This window comes from Mixophyes fleayi, chromosome 7 (assembly GCF_038048845.1).
Source record: "Mixophyes fleayi isolate aMixFle1 chromosome 7, aMixFle1.hap1, whole genome shotgun sequence".
Classification (NCBI taxonomy): domain Eukaryota; kingdom Metazoa; phylum Chordata; class Amphibia; order Anura; family Limnodynastidae; genus Mixophyes; species Mixophyes fleayi.
The window spans coordinates 130,933,065-130,950,761 of record NC_134408.1 but is presented as its reverse complement, the minus strand read 5'-3'; the positions used below and the strand labels follow the sequence as shown (position 1 = coordinate 130,950,761).

General features: G+C 38.7%; 1 protein-coding gene across 5 annotated transcripts in view; it reads right to left on the bottom strand.

The window, feature by feature from the left end:
* The window catches only part of KCNH7 (potassium voltage-gated channel subfamily H member 7), a 334,323-nt gene extending 318,471 nt beyond the window's left edge, over positions 1 to 15,852 (bottom strand). For 4 of the 5 annotated variants that reach the window (XM_075180751.1, XM_075180754.1, XM_075180753.1 and 1 more), the window contains exons 1-2: positions 15,468 to 15,851; positions 2,580 to 2,810 (exon numbers count right to left, since the gene is read on the bottom strand). In XM_075180751.1, coding sequence (XP_075036852.1) covers positions 2,580 to 2,810; positions 15,468 to 15,543 — 307 coding nt within the window. In that variant the 5' untranslated portion in view covers positions 15,544 to 15,851. Of the gene's footprint in view, positions 1 to 2,579; positions 2,811 to 15,467 lie in introns of all 5 variants that reach the window. The other variant, XM_075180750.1, reaches the window with a different exon arrangement.
* Between the last annotated feature and the right edge of the window lie 1,845 nt (positions 15,853 to 17,697).

Genomic DNA, 17,697 nt, shown 5'->3' with positions numbered 1-17,697 from the left:
GGGGGAGGGGGGTCCTAGTGCCTGGAAACCCCCCTCCGAGCCTGGGGCACTGTATAATTGAGATGGCTGGACCCTGCCTCCACTTCACACGACTCTGCTTGAAAAGGAAGAGCTGCATGCAGCATTGCCCATGTATATTATAGGGATAGGAAGAGTTGGAGAGCAGCCAAGCCCTGTCTAATATTATAGCCATGCCCCCATGCATGCTGGTCACGCCCACTGGTGGCGTGGTGTGGAAACCCTCTCTCTACAAATCCTGCGTTTGCCCCTGTGAAACGGAAAATGTAAGTCAATGTCCGAATATTTGAGTGTACAATTTGATATTTAGCTCTAAATCAGATCCTTATTGACAACTAAATCAGGAGGCCTGAGTAATATTCACAAGGCCCTGATTTCTAGTGATTTAATAGGCCAAATTCTCCAGACTAGCAGTCAGACAGGTGCTCTTTAAGACGTAGAAACCAACCTTGGTTCTGTTCTGTTACAAAATATCCTTCCTATCCACTTTCTGATCATGCACTGTTAGCTCTGAACAGTTGTTTTATTGTACAAAACTTCACTAAAATAGATTTTTTTTATTATGTAGTATTAGGTGAGTTTGTTTCAAAATGGTTCTTGAATGGGTTTGTCAAAATACCTCTACAGTTGGAAAATTTGCAATAGATAGACAAAAAAGTCCAAGCTAAATTCATCAAACAGGTTTTGCCATGTTCGAGCTTATTCAAACTTAAATGGCTACGTTATATAACGAGTTTCCATGAGAACAGTGAACTTAGAAGTTGAACACAGTAATGCTTGTTTTACAGTAATGTTTGCTGTGTGAATAAACAAAACAACAAAAAACACTATGAAATGTAACCATTTAAGCTAGAAAGTTAACAATGCACAATTTATTTTAACTTCTTTTTTTTTTTTTTTTTACTGTGAACTTCGAACTTGAACTTTGAACCATGAATTTGATGGTGACAGTGAAATATAAATCAAACAAAAACATGACTGTAGTGCACACAATTTCAAGGCACTCGGTCCAGCCAAATGTGATCAAATTGTGAACCAGTTTGAATAATTGGAGCATCTTTCCTTAGGATTAGAAGCACTACACGCTCCTAATTATATAAGAACTGATAAGCGTGTTTCCATATTTCTACAAACAAGATTTACCTTTTCATTTTGCAATACACTAACTAGTGTATAGCTTAGTAAATACAAAAAAATAAAAATATAAAAACAACCTTATAAAAGTGTTCTCTATACACTGTAGGAGCTGCCATTTTAAAGGCTCACGACTCGGTGATGTCAATGTTTCCTGGTGATTTAGTAAGCAACAATATAAGCAATGATACGTACAGGCCACGAAACGGATACCTCCGCTCCACGGATACCTGTGGTAGGTGCTCACCTGTGGTAGGTGCTCACAACCCCATCCATTGTTCATGTCTATCCAAACATTGTACATTTATTTAATGTTCAGCATTTTGTATAAGTGCAGAAGACAATCAGTTAACCATATGGCAGTTCAGATGATCGTACAGCAGATACAGTGTACATATTAAACACAGTCAGTGATTATCTCTGTGTTACCCTTTGCGACAAATAAGATAATAAAAAACTGTTTATCGCACTGTGTCATCAAATTATCTTATAAAGTTCTATTCAATCATCCTTCTCTACCATACATGGACAAATTGCATATTCTAGTTCAACGTGCTTAATATATCAAGGATAATATTCCCATTATATTGCATTTTTAGGTAGTCATTTAATATCAGTATTACAGAATATCTGAAAATAAAACTGGCAAAATAGAAATTTGTATCATTGCATTAATTTTTAGCACTAAACACAGGCTTCCAGTTTATTTTTTTACATTATTTAATCCTTCATTTGTCTTAGTCCTGTGATTCAAAAGCTGCGGGTTGGAAAAAGTGGAGATGTTGCCTATAGCAACCAATCAGATTCTAGGGGGTAAATGTATCAATTGCGGGTTTGAAAAAGTGGAGATGTTGCCTATAGCAACCAATCAGATTCTAGTTTCCATTTATTTAGTACATTCTACAAAATGACAGCTAGAATCTGATTGGGTGCTATAGGCAACATCCCCACTTTTTCAAACCCGCAGCTTGATAAATTTTCCGCCAAAAGCCTTCTCCCCTCCAAAAACGGGGAGGAAAATACATTCCTCTTAATGAAGCAATTGCTTGCTGTAACACATCCTTACAAGGTACATTATAAAGCCTTGGCATGCTCAATATGCATCCTCATTTCTGGGAGCTGAGTTCTTCAAGGTCATATTGCAAACAATAGGTGAACCATGAAAACAATCATCAAATGTTAAGCACGAAATGCACATTTTTTTCTCAATCACGTGTTAATATATACTAAAGATTTAACACTCGTTTGACCTGTATTGATTCCTTTAGATCCTGGAGTATAGTGGTCCCCGAGGAATGCTTTAAACACAGCTGCCAGCGAAGACACATCATCACGTTGTTGACAAACAGGCAACAGACTAATATAGATTAATCAATATGACTCTCAGTATAGAGGTCAATGGTGAACATCCTGCCTGCAGGCCTTACCGTCTTTGTGATGATAGGTGACTTCAACTTTCCGTTCTTCTGATCCCAGCAGGGCTTGAGCTATCTGGGCAACGTCATGTCTCTTGGTCTCCGGCCCATGTAAGAAGTCACAAGTGCACGGTTTTTGCATGACGTCCGGTCTTGAGAATCCGGTCATCTCGCAGAATCCATCATTGCAGTAAATAATCGCACAGTTCTGGACCCTGGCATTAGCAATAATGAATTTTTTATCTGTAATAAAAACATATATCACAATGATTAGGGAGAAGCTGACATTGCTGCTATATTTGGTTAATGAACCCCCCCCTATCCCTACTTTCTATACATTACATAGAAGTTTTGACACTCTCACTTATATTGTCACATTTTTTGGCGACATATTATATGTGTTCCACACCCCCCACTATGAAGCTGGAAATACATTTTCTTAAAAAGGTGGAAAATCATCAATTTTACCCCCAGTTTATAACCCAAAATAGTACAGCAGATTTAGGCTCACCCGCTGCCGTTGAACTAGAAGTCCCAGCATGGTTTCACATATGCTCCCCGGGCTGGTCCCATAGTGGGCTACCATGGACTGGGTCACTGGGCCACCTAGAGCCGTCTTTCCCATTGGGAACCCTGGGCAACTGCCCAGGGGCCCCTCAGGCAAGGGAGCCCCATAGGCAGGGCTCTGAATTAATAAAGAAAAAAACGTATCTTTTTATGGTCATGCGGTGACGAGCCGGCTCCCTCCCTATTCCCTTCCTGCGTTCTGCGCTCACACTGAATGTCGGGCGTGACATCATAACGCCCAACATTTTCAGCGAGGAACGCAGCTTGGAGGAGCCACAACGCAACAGTGAAACAAGTGAGGAATAAAGAAAACAGAAAAGAAGAAAAGAGGAGAAGAAAGCGATAGAAAGGTAATAAAAGGGGTAAAATAGGAGAACAGTAAGGCACAGTATCTGATACAGGGGCGGTAAGATCAGAAGCATGATGAAGCGGGGACAACAGGAGCATAATTGAGGGCAATGTGTGTGAAATAGGGGAGACATGAAGAGGGACAAAAGCAGCTGATGTGGCTGTAAGGGGCATATGGAGAGATCTGATGGGCATGCAAGGGGCATTTAGATAGGTCTGATGGCATGTGGAGTGCTGTTATGGGTATGTTGGCCAATTATGACTTTTTGCATGTAACAGTAAATACAAAAACTTAATTTTATCAATAATTTAAATTTTTACTCCTGTGAGTAGTTGAGTAGGTAGGGGTCCCAGTGAACTGCTTTGCCCGGGGGCCCATAATGTTGTTAAGATAGCCCTGGGGCCACCTGCATTTTTTGTCCATTAAAATGTTCCTAATAGGCTACTGAGTCGAGTCTTGCCCCCCGGGCTAACTTTTGCGACCCCTCGACTGCATGGCCTGTATCCTCCACTGTGTTACTGTTAGTTTATTGTATATATATATATATATATATATATATATATATGAAGTCACGTATTCACTATTCACTGCACGACTGTAACGATGCCACATCACAGGCCACTGCCTTCAGCTGAGTAAATACATTTGCTGCTTAGCAGCAATTTAAGCTGCAGACCATTTATATGGCTAACTCTCATTTTATTTACAATGAGGATCATATTAAAGCATTACTATTATGATGGAAGGGTTTTTTCCTTATGAAATGTATAGGATTACAATGCTAAACAACCAAATGACCATGTCTCTTTTCATAATGGTTGGCTGTCAGAACAATGCCTCCAGCCTTGGAAGGATTCATCGCCTAATTCTAGTTTGCTGTGAACAAATAATGTACACTGTACTACAGTATATACTAACTCTATGTATCACAACCTAAGTTGGTGCCTCTTACTTTTAATTTTAATATAACGCTTTTATTATTATGTACTTAGGCTATGTGAAAATGCTTTTTTTTCAGGCATTCAGGGAGTGAAATGAAAATTATTTTGCATTATTTTTTACACTCCAACGCACCGTGCATTATAGAAAGTGTCCAAGTGGATGTCGTCTATCATCGTTTGTTGCAATGCTAGAACTGGCTATGTGGTAGCGTAATATAAATACTAATACAAATTCTAATTAGAAATATAGCCGCTTTCTCTACTCCCAGGGTATGGAACTTGCTCTGTTTTGATTAGAATTTAATACATATTTAATATATTTCAGTAGGATAATTTTTCTTTTCCCTATGTTGCATATGAAAAATATTAAATAATGCTATTTTTAAGCTTGGGTTAAATTATATTAAAGGCCACTTTGAGCTTATCCACCACATGAAAAAGTCATATTGTAACATTCTCAGGCATATGTTATAAGTTCTCATAGGCCTGGATTGATCCACCCCCCTTTCAGACATTTTTACTTGGTCCACAACTCCAACCTACCCCATGTCCCACCTCTATAAATGGACAAGCCGGATGAAGACGAAACAAGTTTTTATTTGTCTTTGTTAGGCAATGAAAGAAAATGTCTGATTGGTTGCTTTGATTTAAATCTAAATTTCCACCTTTGGGTAAAGTTGAAAGTTCCATAATTTAATTCTAAACCAACGACAGGAATTAAAGAAAATAATTCATGTTGGCTGCTTTGCTAGAGTGTTTAGTTCAAAGTGTGTTAGTTACAAGTGTATTAACAGTGATATGGCATAATTCAGAGTTGTACCGGAGTGCATATTAGTTATCTCTAAACAGAAGTGACTGATCTCTTCATGCTTTCTTTTATCAACAGTTAATTATATATACCTTATCTGCACCAGTATCTTAACTGAAATAATAAAGTGCAATTTTATTTCTTAATAAATGGTAATTATCCTTACCTTATCTGCACCAGTATCTGTACTGAATTAAGAAAGTGCAATTTTATTTATTTTCACTGTTTCTTTGTATGTTTAAAACTTTTATTGATAGCCTTTGTTGTGGTAGGCTATTCAGGTTTGACTGAAGTCACTGATCACATGTGTCTGGTAACCATACATAATCAGTGTATGGTGACTACAAACCAGTGTTGGCTGCTTAGCTGGTGTGTTTAGTTCAGAGTGTGTTAGTTACAAGTGTATTAAGATAGAGTATATTATGATGTACCATAATTAAGAGTTATACCGGAGTTAAAAGGAGGTAAAAAGGAGTAGAACACTACCTGATATCACTGCTACAGGGGGAAGAAAATCCAAAACTCCAGTGAGTCCTGTTACCTTACACCTCAAGCACCTGCTTTGGATATGTCTTGCTGATCTGCTAGTATTGGGAATAAGTTCACTTCTAATTTAATGAACCACTTGCAAACCTTGTCTCTCATTTAAATTCCAGCATGTCCAATCTGTTCATCTGTATTACCGTTCTACCCACAATACACAAAATGCTTTCCATGTCTATCTACACTACACCACCTACCTTTCCTCCCTTGTTCCCCTCTTTCCCATTCTCCCTGCCCAATATCCTCACCTATCTCCACTTCAACCCACCCTCCTGCCAGTTCGACCGTTTAGCCTCCACCTCCTGGACTGCTAAACTTAATGTCCCTTAGTTCCTATTGTTTCTCACTTCCCCCTCCCTCTAGAATGTAAGCTCTCACGGGCTTCTACCCAATGTCTCACGAACGACCAGTCTGTCTTCCTTCTTTGTCCCTGTCATGTCTGATGATGAATTGTGCCTGTATGTCATGCGATATGTTCTGTTAATTCTATCCATGCATTTATTACTCTTCTCTGTACCCATGTATTTGTTATGTCTACTGTTGTCATGTATGTCATATTTGAACTACTATGCCAGGCGCTACGGAATATGTGGTGGCTCAGTGGTTAGCACTTCTGCCTCACAGCACTGGGGTCATGAGTTCAATTCCCGACCATGGCCTTATCTGTATGGAGGTTTTATGTTCTTCCCGTGTTTGTGTGGGTTTCCTCCGGGTGCTCTGGTTTCCTTCCACAATCCAAAAACAAACTGGTAGGTTAATTGACTGCTATCAAATTGACCCTAGTCTCTCTCTCTCTCTCTCTCTTTCTGTGTGTGTGTTAGGGAATTTAGACTGTAAGTTCCAATGGGGCACGGACTGATGTGAGTGTGTTCTCTGTACAGCGCTGCGGAATCAGTGGCGCTATATAAATAAATGATGATGATGATGATAATAATAATATATGTTGTGTGATGATTACACGTGCAATCCCACTGCCTTAGGTCTAGTCATATGTGGCGGATATATAAAGCCAATCTTAGTAACACAAAGCTTTATGTACCATAATGCACCCACATTCTATACCATGTTAGACAAGCAAGAAATAAAAATGAAGGGAATGAACAAAATGTACTAACGTTTGAGTATCATTAATAAAAATGGGGCCATGCTTAATGAAATGGATGGGTGTAATCACAGTAAATTGTTCTGGGGATGAGCTGTGCAGGGTAGTGTTGCTATATTCTGCTCAGCCTATGGGATGTGGGACCTGGTCTGACTCGTGCATTTTATTAAATTGCGCCATAAGACCAATAAATAGGACTAAGACCTAAGAATAGGAAAAGCACTTCATACCCCCTTAAAATTAATAACGTTACAAAGACACTTGCATTATAAGACTTAGCAGATATGTTCGCCAATCCACATAAAAAGGTATCAGGATAGATTTACTATCACTGGGGAAAGATCCCAGAATATTCACCTCCACACAGGTGAGAAATAATTCAGCGTATAGTCACTAGACCCTGTCAGACAAGACTAGAACTCCAATCGATCAAGAGAGTATCACAAACAATGAAAAAAATATTAAAAATGCACCTATATAATAAGTGTCATAAATCACTTTTAGAAATAATGACAAGGTTTATCCACATTTAACAAAGACCCAGGAATGCCCAGGATAGAAGAAGTAGTGTTCCCAGCTATGTGATCCAATAGTATAATTATCATTTCTAAAAGATCGCCATGCCCCCCCCCCCCACTGCCAAGCCCCATGGCCTGCTCTTAGGGTACCTACGTCTCTGGGTGGGGCATAGGAGTGACTGAGAGCACTAATTGGTGATATAGTCCTAAGAGAGAATTTATATGAACTGACTTGTATTTTAGGTTTAATGAGTTAGCAAATTTTTATACAGTGATTGAATTCATTATGTAAAGAACACTGCAACAGATACATTTTGTTTCTAAATAATCCCTTCGATCTAAAGTATATTTTTAAATACCCAGAAAGATTCCTCTCCTGCTGGTTTGTTAAAATAAATAGACTTTTACAATGCCTTTGAGCATATTAAGTTAATTGGTTCATCTGTCTGCATTCATTTTACAATATCAGTTGTGCTTGAGTTAAAGTATTGCTCATGGTCAATATCATATGAGCCAAGTTCTGGTGCAGTATAATCGAGAATGTGATAGTTTATATGTTGAACAGTGGAAAGGATCAATTTCGATATGAATTATTGTAAATATCTAGCACAGTAATCAGCAGACTTGGGGGTATATTTACTATACTGCGGATTTGAAAAAGTGGAGATGTTGCCGATAGCTACCAATCAGATTCTAGCTGTCATTTTGTAGAATGCACTAAATAAATAAAAGCTAGAAACTGATTGGTTGCTATAGGCAACATCTCCACTTTTTCAAATCCGCAGTTTAGTAAATCTAGCCCTCAGTCTTGCCTCATCCTTATATGAACTGAAAAAGCCATTCTGACGCAGTATTTTTGTTTTACAACTAGAACCAGGTAAACACTTTCTTTTTTCTTGCACAAGCAAATAATGCAAAAGTTGTTTAAATGTTTAACTTGTACAAGCTGTTGAGCGTATCTGTATTTGAGGGCATGAGGAATTTTCTTATCAACGTTTAATTGATTTAATGTATTGTTAAAGGGAAAATTCCTTATCAATCCTTACATTTTTATTTTTTATTTTAAATGCAGCTTTTGGCAGAGACCGGATTGGCCGCTTCATTGAAAGATTCCTCCCTTGTGACATTACCACTGCCATGGTATAACTGGACATTAATCATTGTATCCAAACAAAGAGAGGTGTATCTGTAATGGACCTTGAAGACCCTTTTCCTCTGTACCGGGATGTATCCAGTCTTAGAGCATCCCAGACGAGCTTGGATGCTCAGAGCCTGCTGGCTCTCCAAACAACAGATACCCTTCATTGAATCCTCCACCCTCTAACATTTCTGGAGTGGATCTGGGCAAAGTAGTCATGAACTTTTGCCAACTTCAGAGGTCCCTGTCTGCCTCGGATCCTAACACTTCTCGTGAAGTTTGTACCCATAAAAGTGGACCCACAGCAGAAGGGAGAGAGCTTCTTATGAGGTTGTCGAGGCAAAACGCAGACAGATACATCCTCTTGGGCATAGTTCTGCCAGCACTGCCGAATTGGTGGCTTCTGCTTCATCTGCACAGCACCACCCAACATCCAGCAGCAGAATATAAACGTGCGGCCAGCAGTCAGAGTAGGTTCGCTTCCCTTTCTACTGATATAGCAGTACTCAAGGCCCTGCACCTGACTGTTGTTGAGGCTTTATTGTTATTGTGCCTTTTGGTGAGAAGGATCTGAACACGCTGATGTGCATTCAAGCAGAGACAAGAAAGAGTGTAAAATTAGGGTTATTCATTCTTGATCAGTGGTTGAAGTGGCCCGGTATACGGTTGTATGCCATACTGCCACTTCTCCTATTTCTTTGATAGTAAAACTATCAAATTACATTCCCTTACATTATCCATACGGCCACTTCTAAATTTCTATATCTCCACTTCTAAAATTCCATTTCGACCACTGTTCTGGTTTCAATTTTATGAACGTGAACCTTTCCATACTCTTTGGACAATTTCTGTGACTATTCCACCAGCAGCTCTAAATACCTGTTCAGATTATACACTAGAACATTGGCAGGAGAGAGTTTCAACAGCACATTTAGATCATTTTGGCCACTGGTCAAGTTATTCTGCCAATATTCAAGGAGATCCCATTGAGATGAAAGAGCATACAATGTATGTATGCTTCCACCTTTTTGTTTCCATAATTTGAAGATTTAGATGCTCTTAATCCTAGTACTCAATAAACTAAATTATGCAGAATTAGTGGCAGTATAAAAATAAATGATGATGATGATGATAACGAGTGACTGCTATCTTGGTAACAACATTAGTGTATAAGGCTTGAAAAATAAAAGCATCTATATACTTGTCATCTTGGTTCTGCACAATTCAGTTTCCAAAGTTATGCAAATTCAACATAATTAAAAAACATAAATCTATAGCTTTCAAGTTTAGGAAGAGTGCTCTAGATTATCTCCTACTATATGTTTTGAGTCCAATACTTCCAGCAGTGAAGGCCGGCAACTATAACTATGACTGGTTTGGAATTTTCCAGTGGAATTATTGCAAACATTATGTGACAATAAATAAAAGTGTACACAACTCTCATCAGATGCATCTTCAGTATGTGAATAATCAACATGTACATCATAATCACCCTCATCACCATCAGCAAAACAATGCTATATGTAAAATTAACATATCTATTTATTGAACCGCCATCTGGTTTGCCAGATCTTGCATGTTTCTCCAATAGGAGACTATGATGCATTTTCAGAAGTTAGATCGGGGAAGAGTTTTGTTCCCCCGGTGACCTAGACTGACCCTTGGTGCACATAGACTAACTGCCCTTCAGCACTTAGCCTAAAAAAAGTCCAAAGTGACAATTTTCAGTTTGCAATGGTGACTGTCCTTTTAGATAATCTATGACTTTTATTTCTTAAATTTGAAACTTTCTTGGCACTTGTATGTACGGATGTAGGAGATAGAGAAACAATAGCAATGGTAATGTCTAGTATTACATTATCAGTTTTACTCTGCCAATGATAAATAACAGTTTCCTTCGCAGTATAATAGGTTTTTTTTTCTATGCTTATCATGTGTCTACTGATTGGCAGCTTAATATAGTTGCATGACTCTTCATCATCACTGATACAACTGTCAAGATTTTGCAGGCAGTTTTTGAAAACAGGTTGTCAAATTTAATTTTACTTTTCACGCTGTATCACTATAATCTGCAAATACAGTGTGTTGCATTGTGCACAACTGCCAAATTTTTATAATACATTATATATTTCTAAATTCACAGCATTGCTACTTATTTTTCTTCATTACCACTGGCACTAGCTTTGCTTCTTTTTTTTTTTAAGTATGTACTAAGCTGTGTGAGCAAATGTGCCTTTTTATGGCAGTGCCAGATTTAGTTATATTATGCTCATCCTCAAATTGCCGTGGATAGTTGCTGGCATTAGTCTGCAAAAGCAGTAAACGTGTGATGGAATAAAGAAAGCTTTGTGTCACAATACAATGAAGGAGATTCGCAAGTTTAATTTTCGTCTGAACTGCCAACATGGGCCATAACTTCATGTGTGTCATATCTACAAAACACCACATTTTTTAAGTCCTTTACTTTTCTTCACACAACATAAAATTCTCAATAAGTAACAGACAGTCAATAAAATAAACCTGCATAAAAACATTGGATAGTCACTGCAGTGTAAAAACTACACCAGTTGCAGTGGTGGAACTAGCATTGGCGCAGCAGGTGGGGTGCACTGGAGCCCATGGTGATAATGGGGCCTGCTGCACGGGGAACTAGTGAGCTGTGGGCCCCGATTCCTTTCTCCCCGTTTCCCTGCACAGGGGCCCACAGCTCACTAGTTTTGCCTCTGACCAGTTGAGTTGTATTGTATTGCAAGGGTATTTATGCATGTAAATACTTTATTTTGCAGTCAGGTCATCCTAAAGTATACAACAGTAGACCACTCAAAAGTCAAAGTCACAATCCACAATCACAAGTAGTAGCAATCACATATGTTTTTTTATTTTTTACTACAACCATCCAAGACTGTGAGCTCCATTATAATACTGTCGAGGTGTGACTTTTTGATCCTTGCTAATGACTCCTTCACGTTCTATGCACTGTGACTGAATTGATTCTCTGGGGGGTGTAAATTATTCCACAAAATAAGGCCGAATACAGGTAGATTTGTGAAGTCACTGAATTTCAGAATCGGTTGAAATATTTTGCCTATATCTAGTTTCTTCTAAGATGAGTAATACGTAAGTTACAATTTTAAAATAAGCATGTTTACTATGCAGGGTTACTGTGAACAGCATATTCTCAATGCAGCACTAAATACTCCCAAAGGAATTAGCACATTCATTTCCAGTTCGCATAGAGAACATTGACCTAAGGAATGTGCATCTACAGAGATGTCTCAAAGTGGTGCCTATCAGTACTTCGTAGACAGTACAATTAGGTGACTGACATGAGAGAGGTCAAATTAAAAGGAGATAATGAAATGATTAGTGATAAAAATGAGTGAGTGCAAAATTGGATTAGGAAAGTAGTGATAACTTGTACTAGAAATTTACATTGTACATTAATCTGCACAATTTAGTGTGGGAAAACTCACTGTGCATGGCACTGGGGATCCACACTAAGATATTGGTAAAAACATATTTCTGGAAAGAAATTTATTCTTTTGAGGGTCCAAGTGACCCATCATTTAAATATTTGGAGTCCTAATTCACTATTTATGAGTCTCTTCACAATATATTCTTGATTATGTTACATTTTTTTCTTCATAATATTAAATGTATTATAGGGTAAAATACGCAAACTAGTGCATGATAAATCACTGGGGTGTCTGTATATTAGTATATTAGAGCTGTGTGGGGTAGTTGGGGTGTCTGTGTATTAGAGCAGGATGAGGGAGATGGGGTGTCTGTGTATTAGAGCAGGGTGGAGGAGATGGGGTGTCTGTGTATTAGAGCAGGGTGGGGTAGATGGGGTGTCTGTGTATTAGAGCAAGGTGTTTGTGTATTAGAGTAGGATTAGGGAGATGCGGTGTCTGTGTATTAGAGCAGGGTGGGGTAGATGGGGTGTCTGTGTATTAGAGAAGGGTGGGGGAGATGGGGTGCCTGTATATTAGACCAGGGTGGGGGGATGCGGTGTCTGTGTATTAGAGAAGGGTGGGGGAGATGGTGTGTCTATGTAAAAGAGCAGGTGGGAGAGATGGGGTGTCTGTGTATTAGAGCAGGGTGGAGGAGATGGGGTGTCTGTGTATTAGAGAAGGGTGGGGGAGATGGGGTGTCTTTGTATTAGAGCATGGTGTGAGAGATGGGCTGTCTATATAAATAAATAATTTCTTCATTAAATATATAATTCATCTAACCACATGTCATACAAAGTATTGTCCATATCTGTATTTGTTAATGTACATAGTGATTGCTAATAATATTATATCATGAAGGTTTTAATGAAGGCAAAGTTTCGTTCACCAAATATTTAAATCTTACAAACTTCTTTATTCGTCACATTTTGTGAAGTAGAGACGCGTATTACCTGAGATGATCCGGACTACATCATTGTACAGAATCAAATTGTGCTCAGATAATTACTTGTATTGCTTGGTAAAGTTTTCCTATCTTACCACATTGAGTATATCTCCAGGTTCCCATGAAAGTCTGTGTCTCTAAATGTGTATCTAAAAACAATCTCTGCAATCTTCCATTTAAGCTGTGACTAACAGACTTTATAAGGCTCATACTGTTATCATGTGTTACCAGGACACTCTTATCAGTCCAGGATTTGCATGTGGATTTTCCTCTTGTATTCACTTGTCAATGGCTTTGGTACATTGATTTGTTGTTTGGGAGGTTGTTTTGCAGGCAATAAAGTATACTGGATGTCCACCATAAAATAACAAAATTGTTGTATTTTAGCTTCAAAGATGTGAGTAGTAAAAATGAACCATGCCTGCTAAGCCCTGCTGAGACCTGTAGTTCCACAGCAGCTGGAGAACCAAAGGTTGCCTACTTCTGAGTTGATGACACAAAACATGGCAAACAGTGGTCCAGAACACAGACACTGCTTACGTAGCAAGCTTAAATTACACACTACTAGAGTGGATTATGTTTATATTATATAAATACATGCTTGTTATGTACAAAAATCTTATGAATGTTTTGTAAACGTTTTAAAAATGTTTACATGCAGAATTATATATAGAACAAACACAGAACTATATAGCTAGCTACTGGTTATATGCTGAAACATATAACAAGTATTCACGTTTAGATTTCAATTCCATTGCAATGATTTGAATATTGGTTGCCATATATTTATACAGTTCTATAGTTGACAATCTATAATATTCTACACACTGCTACAGCTTTTGCCAAAAGTATATTTTAGTATCTACAGCACAACACATGGGGTTCTGATTATTGTCTTCTCTAGATTATCAAAGATAATCAACAACTGTTAGACTGACAACATGCACCCAGACTATTCGGTACCTAAATGTATAAAAAGTGGTTTCAGCCACAAATACTTCTGTCAGAGTAATGTGACTTAAAAAATGACTCCAAACATATTTTAGATAAAAGTTACCTAACATTTTGCTGAGTACACTACAGGGGTTTAAATGCAAGATGCTAATATTAACCGTTACCAGAGCGTCACTTACATGTTATTTAAATATGCTCAACATTTTCCATGTAAAGTTGACCTACGGCAGGATTTATCCACCTTTTCTTTTCAAATGGACCCCAGTGTGCTGGTGAATATTTATTAAGTACCGTGTCAAGTGTGGTTGTTTATCCTAAGTATCCCCTTATGTGACAAATGTATTTAAAATACCCTCTGCTCTGCGTAAAATATATACCAAGCCACTATTTATGTATTTAAATGATTTAATAACACCCCTTCTCTGTCGGATTAGTTTTGTAAATGTTATATGTTTTACTTATATATTTAGTGTCATTTGGTGCTGGGATCAAGGGATATTTCAATCTGTAAAATATATCTGAAGTTCCCCTTGGGGTACACATACCACAAGTTGAGAACCTCAGACTTAAACATTGTCAGTTGCGACCTATATAGATGTTTAATTAGCTACACAGGAACATAGGTTGGACATCACATTACAGTAGGTGTATTTTTTTTTTTAACAAGAGTCTGAAATTGAATAATACTGAACCCTGCCCTTGAAGGCATCCAATTAGCCAGTGACTTTTAACATCCAATCATTTTGGAAAAGGCCACCTGTGCTTTTAAAATGTGATTGACATGTGCACTAGAAAATGATGGAGATGCTGCCCACAGTCTGACATACCTGCAGGATTTTCTGCATTTTTTAAGGTAATGCCCTGACAGACTCCAATACACTAATAAAATGAATCACTATATTTTCCTTTAATAACATATATGCACTTTGTATCATTATGTTTCTTTCTGCTAATGCATGTAGTAAGAGCCTTCAGGTAGATTCACCTGATAGGATGCCACAATGTGTTTGGGTTACCATTTTCATACAAAAGGTTAAACAACTATACTATACCCAATTATAATCTAAATACTTTTCCGTAATTTAATTAATTATATGCTCTAGATTTTCACACGGTGTACAATTCCCCAGCTCTCAATAGTGCATCATTACGTAACCTAACTACAAAATGCAGCAGACATTGCAATATTACATTCTACACTTACTGAACACACCTTGTTCCAGGACTATTTACAGTACCTTCCCCATCCATTCATGAACCTGCTCTGCGTCTTAAGAATACGCTTCAAGGAAAACTTAGCCCATTAATATTCAATAAGAAAGTAATATTTCCTACTACCTAACCCCATACCTGCATGGGAGCATCTTGCTCTATCAGAAAAAGTGTTATTATAAAGTTGCCACCCTCTGTACATGATCAAAGCAGATCCATCCAAAAAGCAAATATATATTTTTTTTGGGGTGGAAAATATTGCACACATACTAAACCACCCGCTAGCAAATGAATTACCCATGAGCTGTCAAATATCTGGAAAAATAAAGACTTTTATAATTGTATATACAGCAAATAGCAGATCACTTACTTTGTCCTTCGAACTTCCTAATAATGGTTCCCAGAAAGGTATTCTGTGGGGCCACATGACCTCTCCTTACAGGCATTTTTGGAACTGAGTGGATTCAGTTTCCCAACTGTACACAATGCTTCCCAGGGTCTCTCTACAGGATCTGAGCGATGTCTTGTTCACCAATCATTCTCCACCGAACAATGGAGCCCAGGGATAAAGGAGAAGGGGGTCCTGTGCAAGGCAGCCTCCTGAGCATGCAGGTACTGCGCCCCCCTCCCCTGATGCAGGGACTGTGAGGGTCGCTGTCCTTCCCCTCCTCACCTCCGGATCCCAGGCACAGCTTGTGATGTTATGAGAGGAGGAGGAGGAGGGGAGCGAGAGGGGAATGGCAGTCACAGCGCAGCCTCTTTAGGAGACTCCATGGCAGCGGGAAGAGCATGTCTCCCTTATTGCTCTTAAAGAACCAATGTCAGCGGCTTGTGTGCTAGCCCCCGCCCTGCTCGCTGGTCCCCTTGTGTGCAGCTGGCACGTTTCATTCTCAGTACAGAGAGCTGTCAGCGGTCACAAGGCAGGTTGTAGAGGGAGCATGTGGAAAATGCACAGGGAACCTGACAACTGTTTAACTGTGTAGTAATGACTACTATAATGTGACCTGAGCGCATGGAGATGGGCTGCAGTCTTCTGCTAACCTGCATTTCCATTCCAGGATTTATAAGTCTTAATAAAAGTAACCTTTTTGTGCAGCAGCTGCAACCTTATAGCACTTTATCTTATAGCACTTTATCTGCCATTGTGGTTTTTTTTGTGGTTTACTATATTCCTAATATTATATCTATAGCTGGGTACACACTACACAGTTTTCATCCAATAATCGGCTAAATCAGCCGACATACGACCGCTCGTTCAAAAGTCGGGTCAGTGTGTGTGTGTAGTGACACGATGGTCGAAAGTCTGCCCAAATGGACAATTGTCGCCTCATTTGGTTGGTCGGACCGTTTAATAGTTTCGTTCCAATCTCGTTTCCGTTGTGTGGTGTTTATAACTGATCGATCCACAACAGTGATTACGAAATTACAGTCATTGCTCACGACAACATGGCTGTAAAAAGTTGCTAAAGGGACGTCCGCTCTTCCCTTTATCGTCCTAAACAAGGCTAGTGTGTATGCAGTTCATGGACCGAGCGATGGGAACATCGATCGCATGTAAAATCGCTTGGCATAAAAAGTTGGTTGAAATTTCTGTAGTGTGTACCCAGCTTTAGTGACTAAAGCCATCTGCACAAACATACATCTCTTGACTTGCCTCAAAATATAGATTCCTTCTCAAGATCTGCACCTTTTATTTTTATTACTTGCTTCATTCCACATTCCAAGAGTTTTTCAGGCCACACCCACTGGCACCCACTCTGTGGAATTCTCTCCCTTGTACAACAAGACTTTCCCCCTATCCTCCAAACCTTCAAGTATTACCGTCAGACAATATTATGAATTTCCTGAACCACCTACTTAACCCCCCTAGGCTTTTCTATCCAATTACCCCAGATCTACACTGTTCATGCAAAATTTACATTTATTCTCTTTCTATAATAAAAAAAAAAACCTACTGACCCCAAAAGCAACATGATTGGATCTTAGAGCCATGCTAAGCACTTTTTCCCACTGCAAACTGGTTGGGCTAATATGAGGCAGTTAATGTCATATATTAAATTGCAGGCAGGGCATTCTTACCGCTTTGTCTGTTAACACAATTGTCTTGTTTTATCACTGTGTTTGTTCCATATTGTAAAGAGCTCCTGAGTGCACAGGTGCAGGATTTAGATATGGTTGACTAGATCTTTAGGTCAAACTTGAATTTTGATAAAATTGCTTAGATGAGGCTAGTCTAAATGGAATCCTGGGGGTAAATGTATCAAGCTGAGAGATTTCCGACAGGTTTGAAAAGTGGAGATGTTGCGTATAGCAACCAATCAGATTCTAGCTATCATTTTGTAGAATGTACTAAATAAACGATAGCTAGAAACTGATTGGTTTTTCAAACCCGCCGGAAAACTCTCAGCTTGATACATTTACCCCCTGGACTCAGTGAATCCCTGACATATGTTTATACAAATTAATATAATAGTTGTTTATATGCCTGATTTTAATGAACAGTGTGTTGTACTATCAGAACATTTTCTGGAAGACATATCAGGACATGATATGGAATTGCAATATGGTATTTTGTTATATTGCATAGTCTAGAGAATACA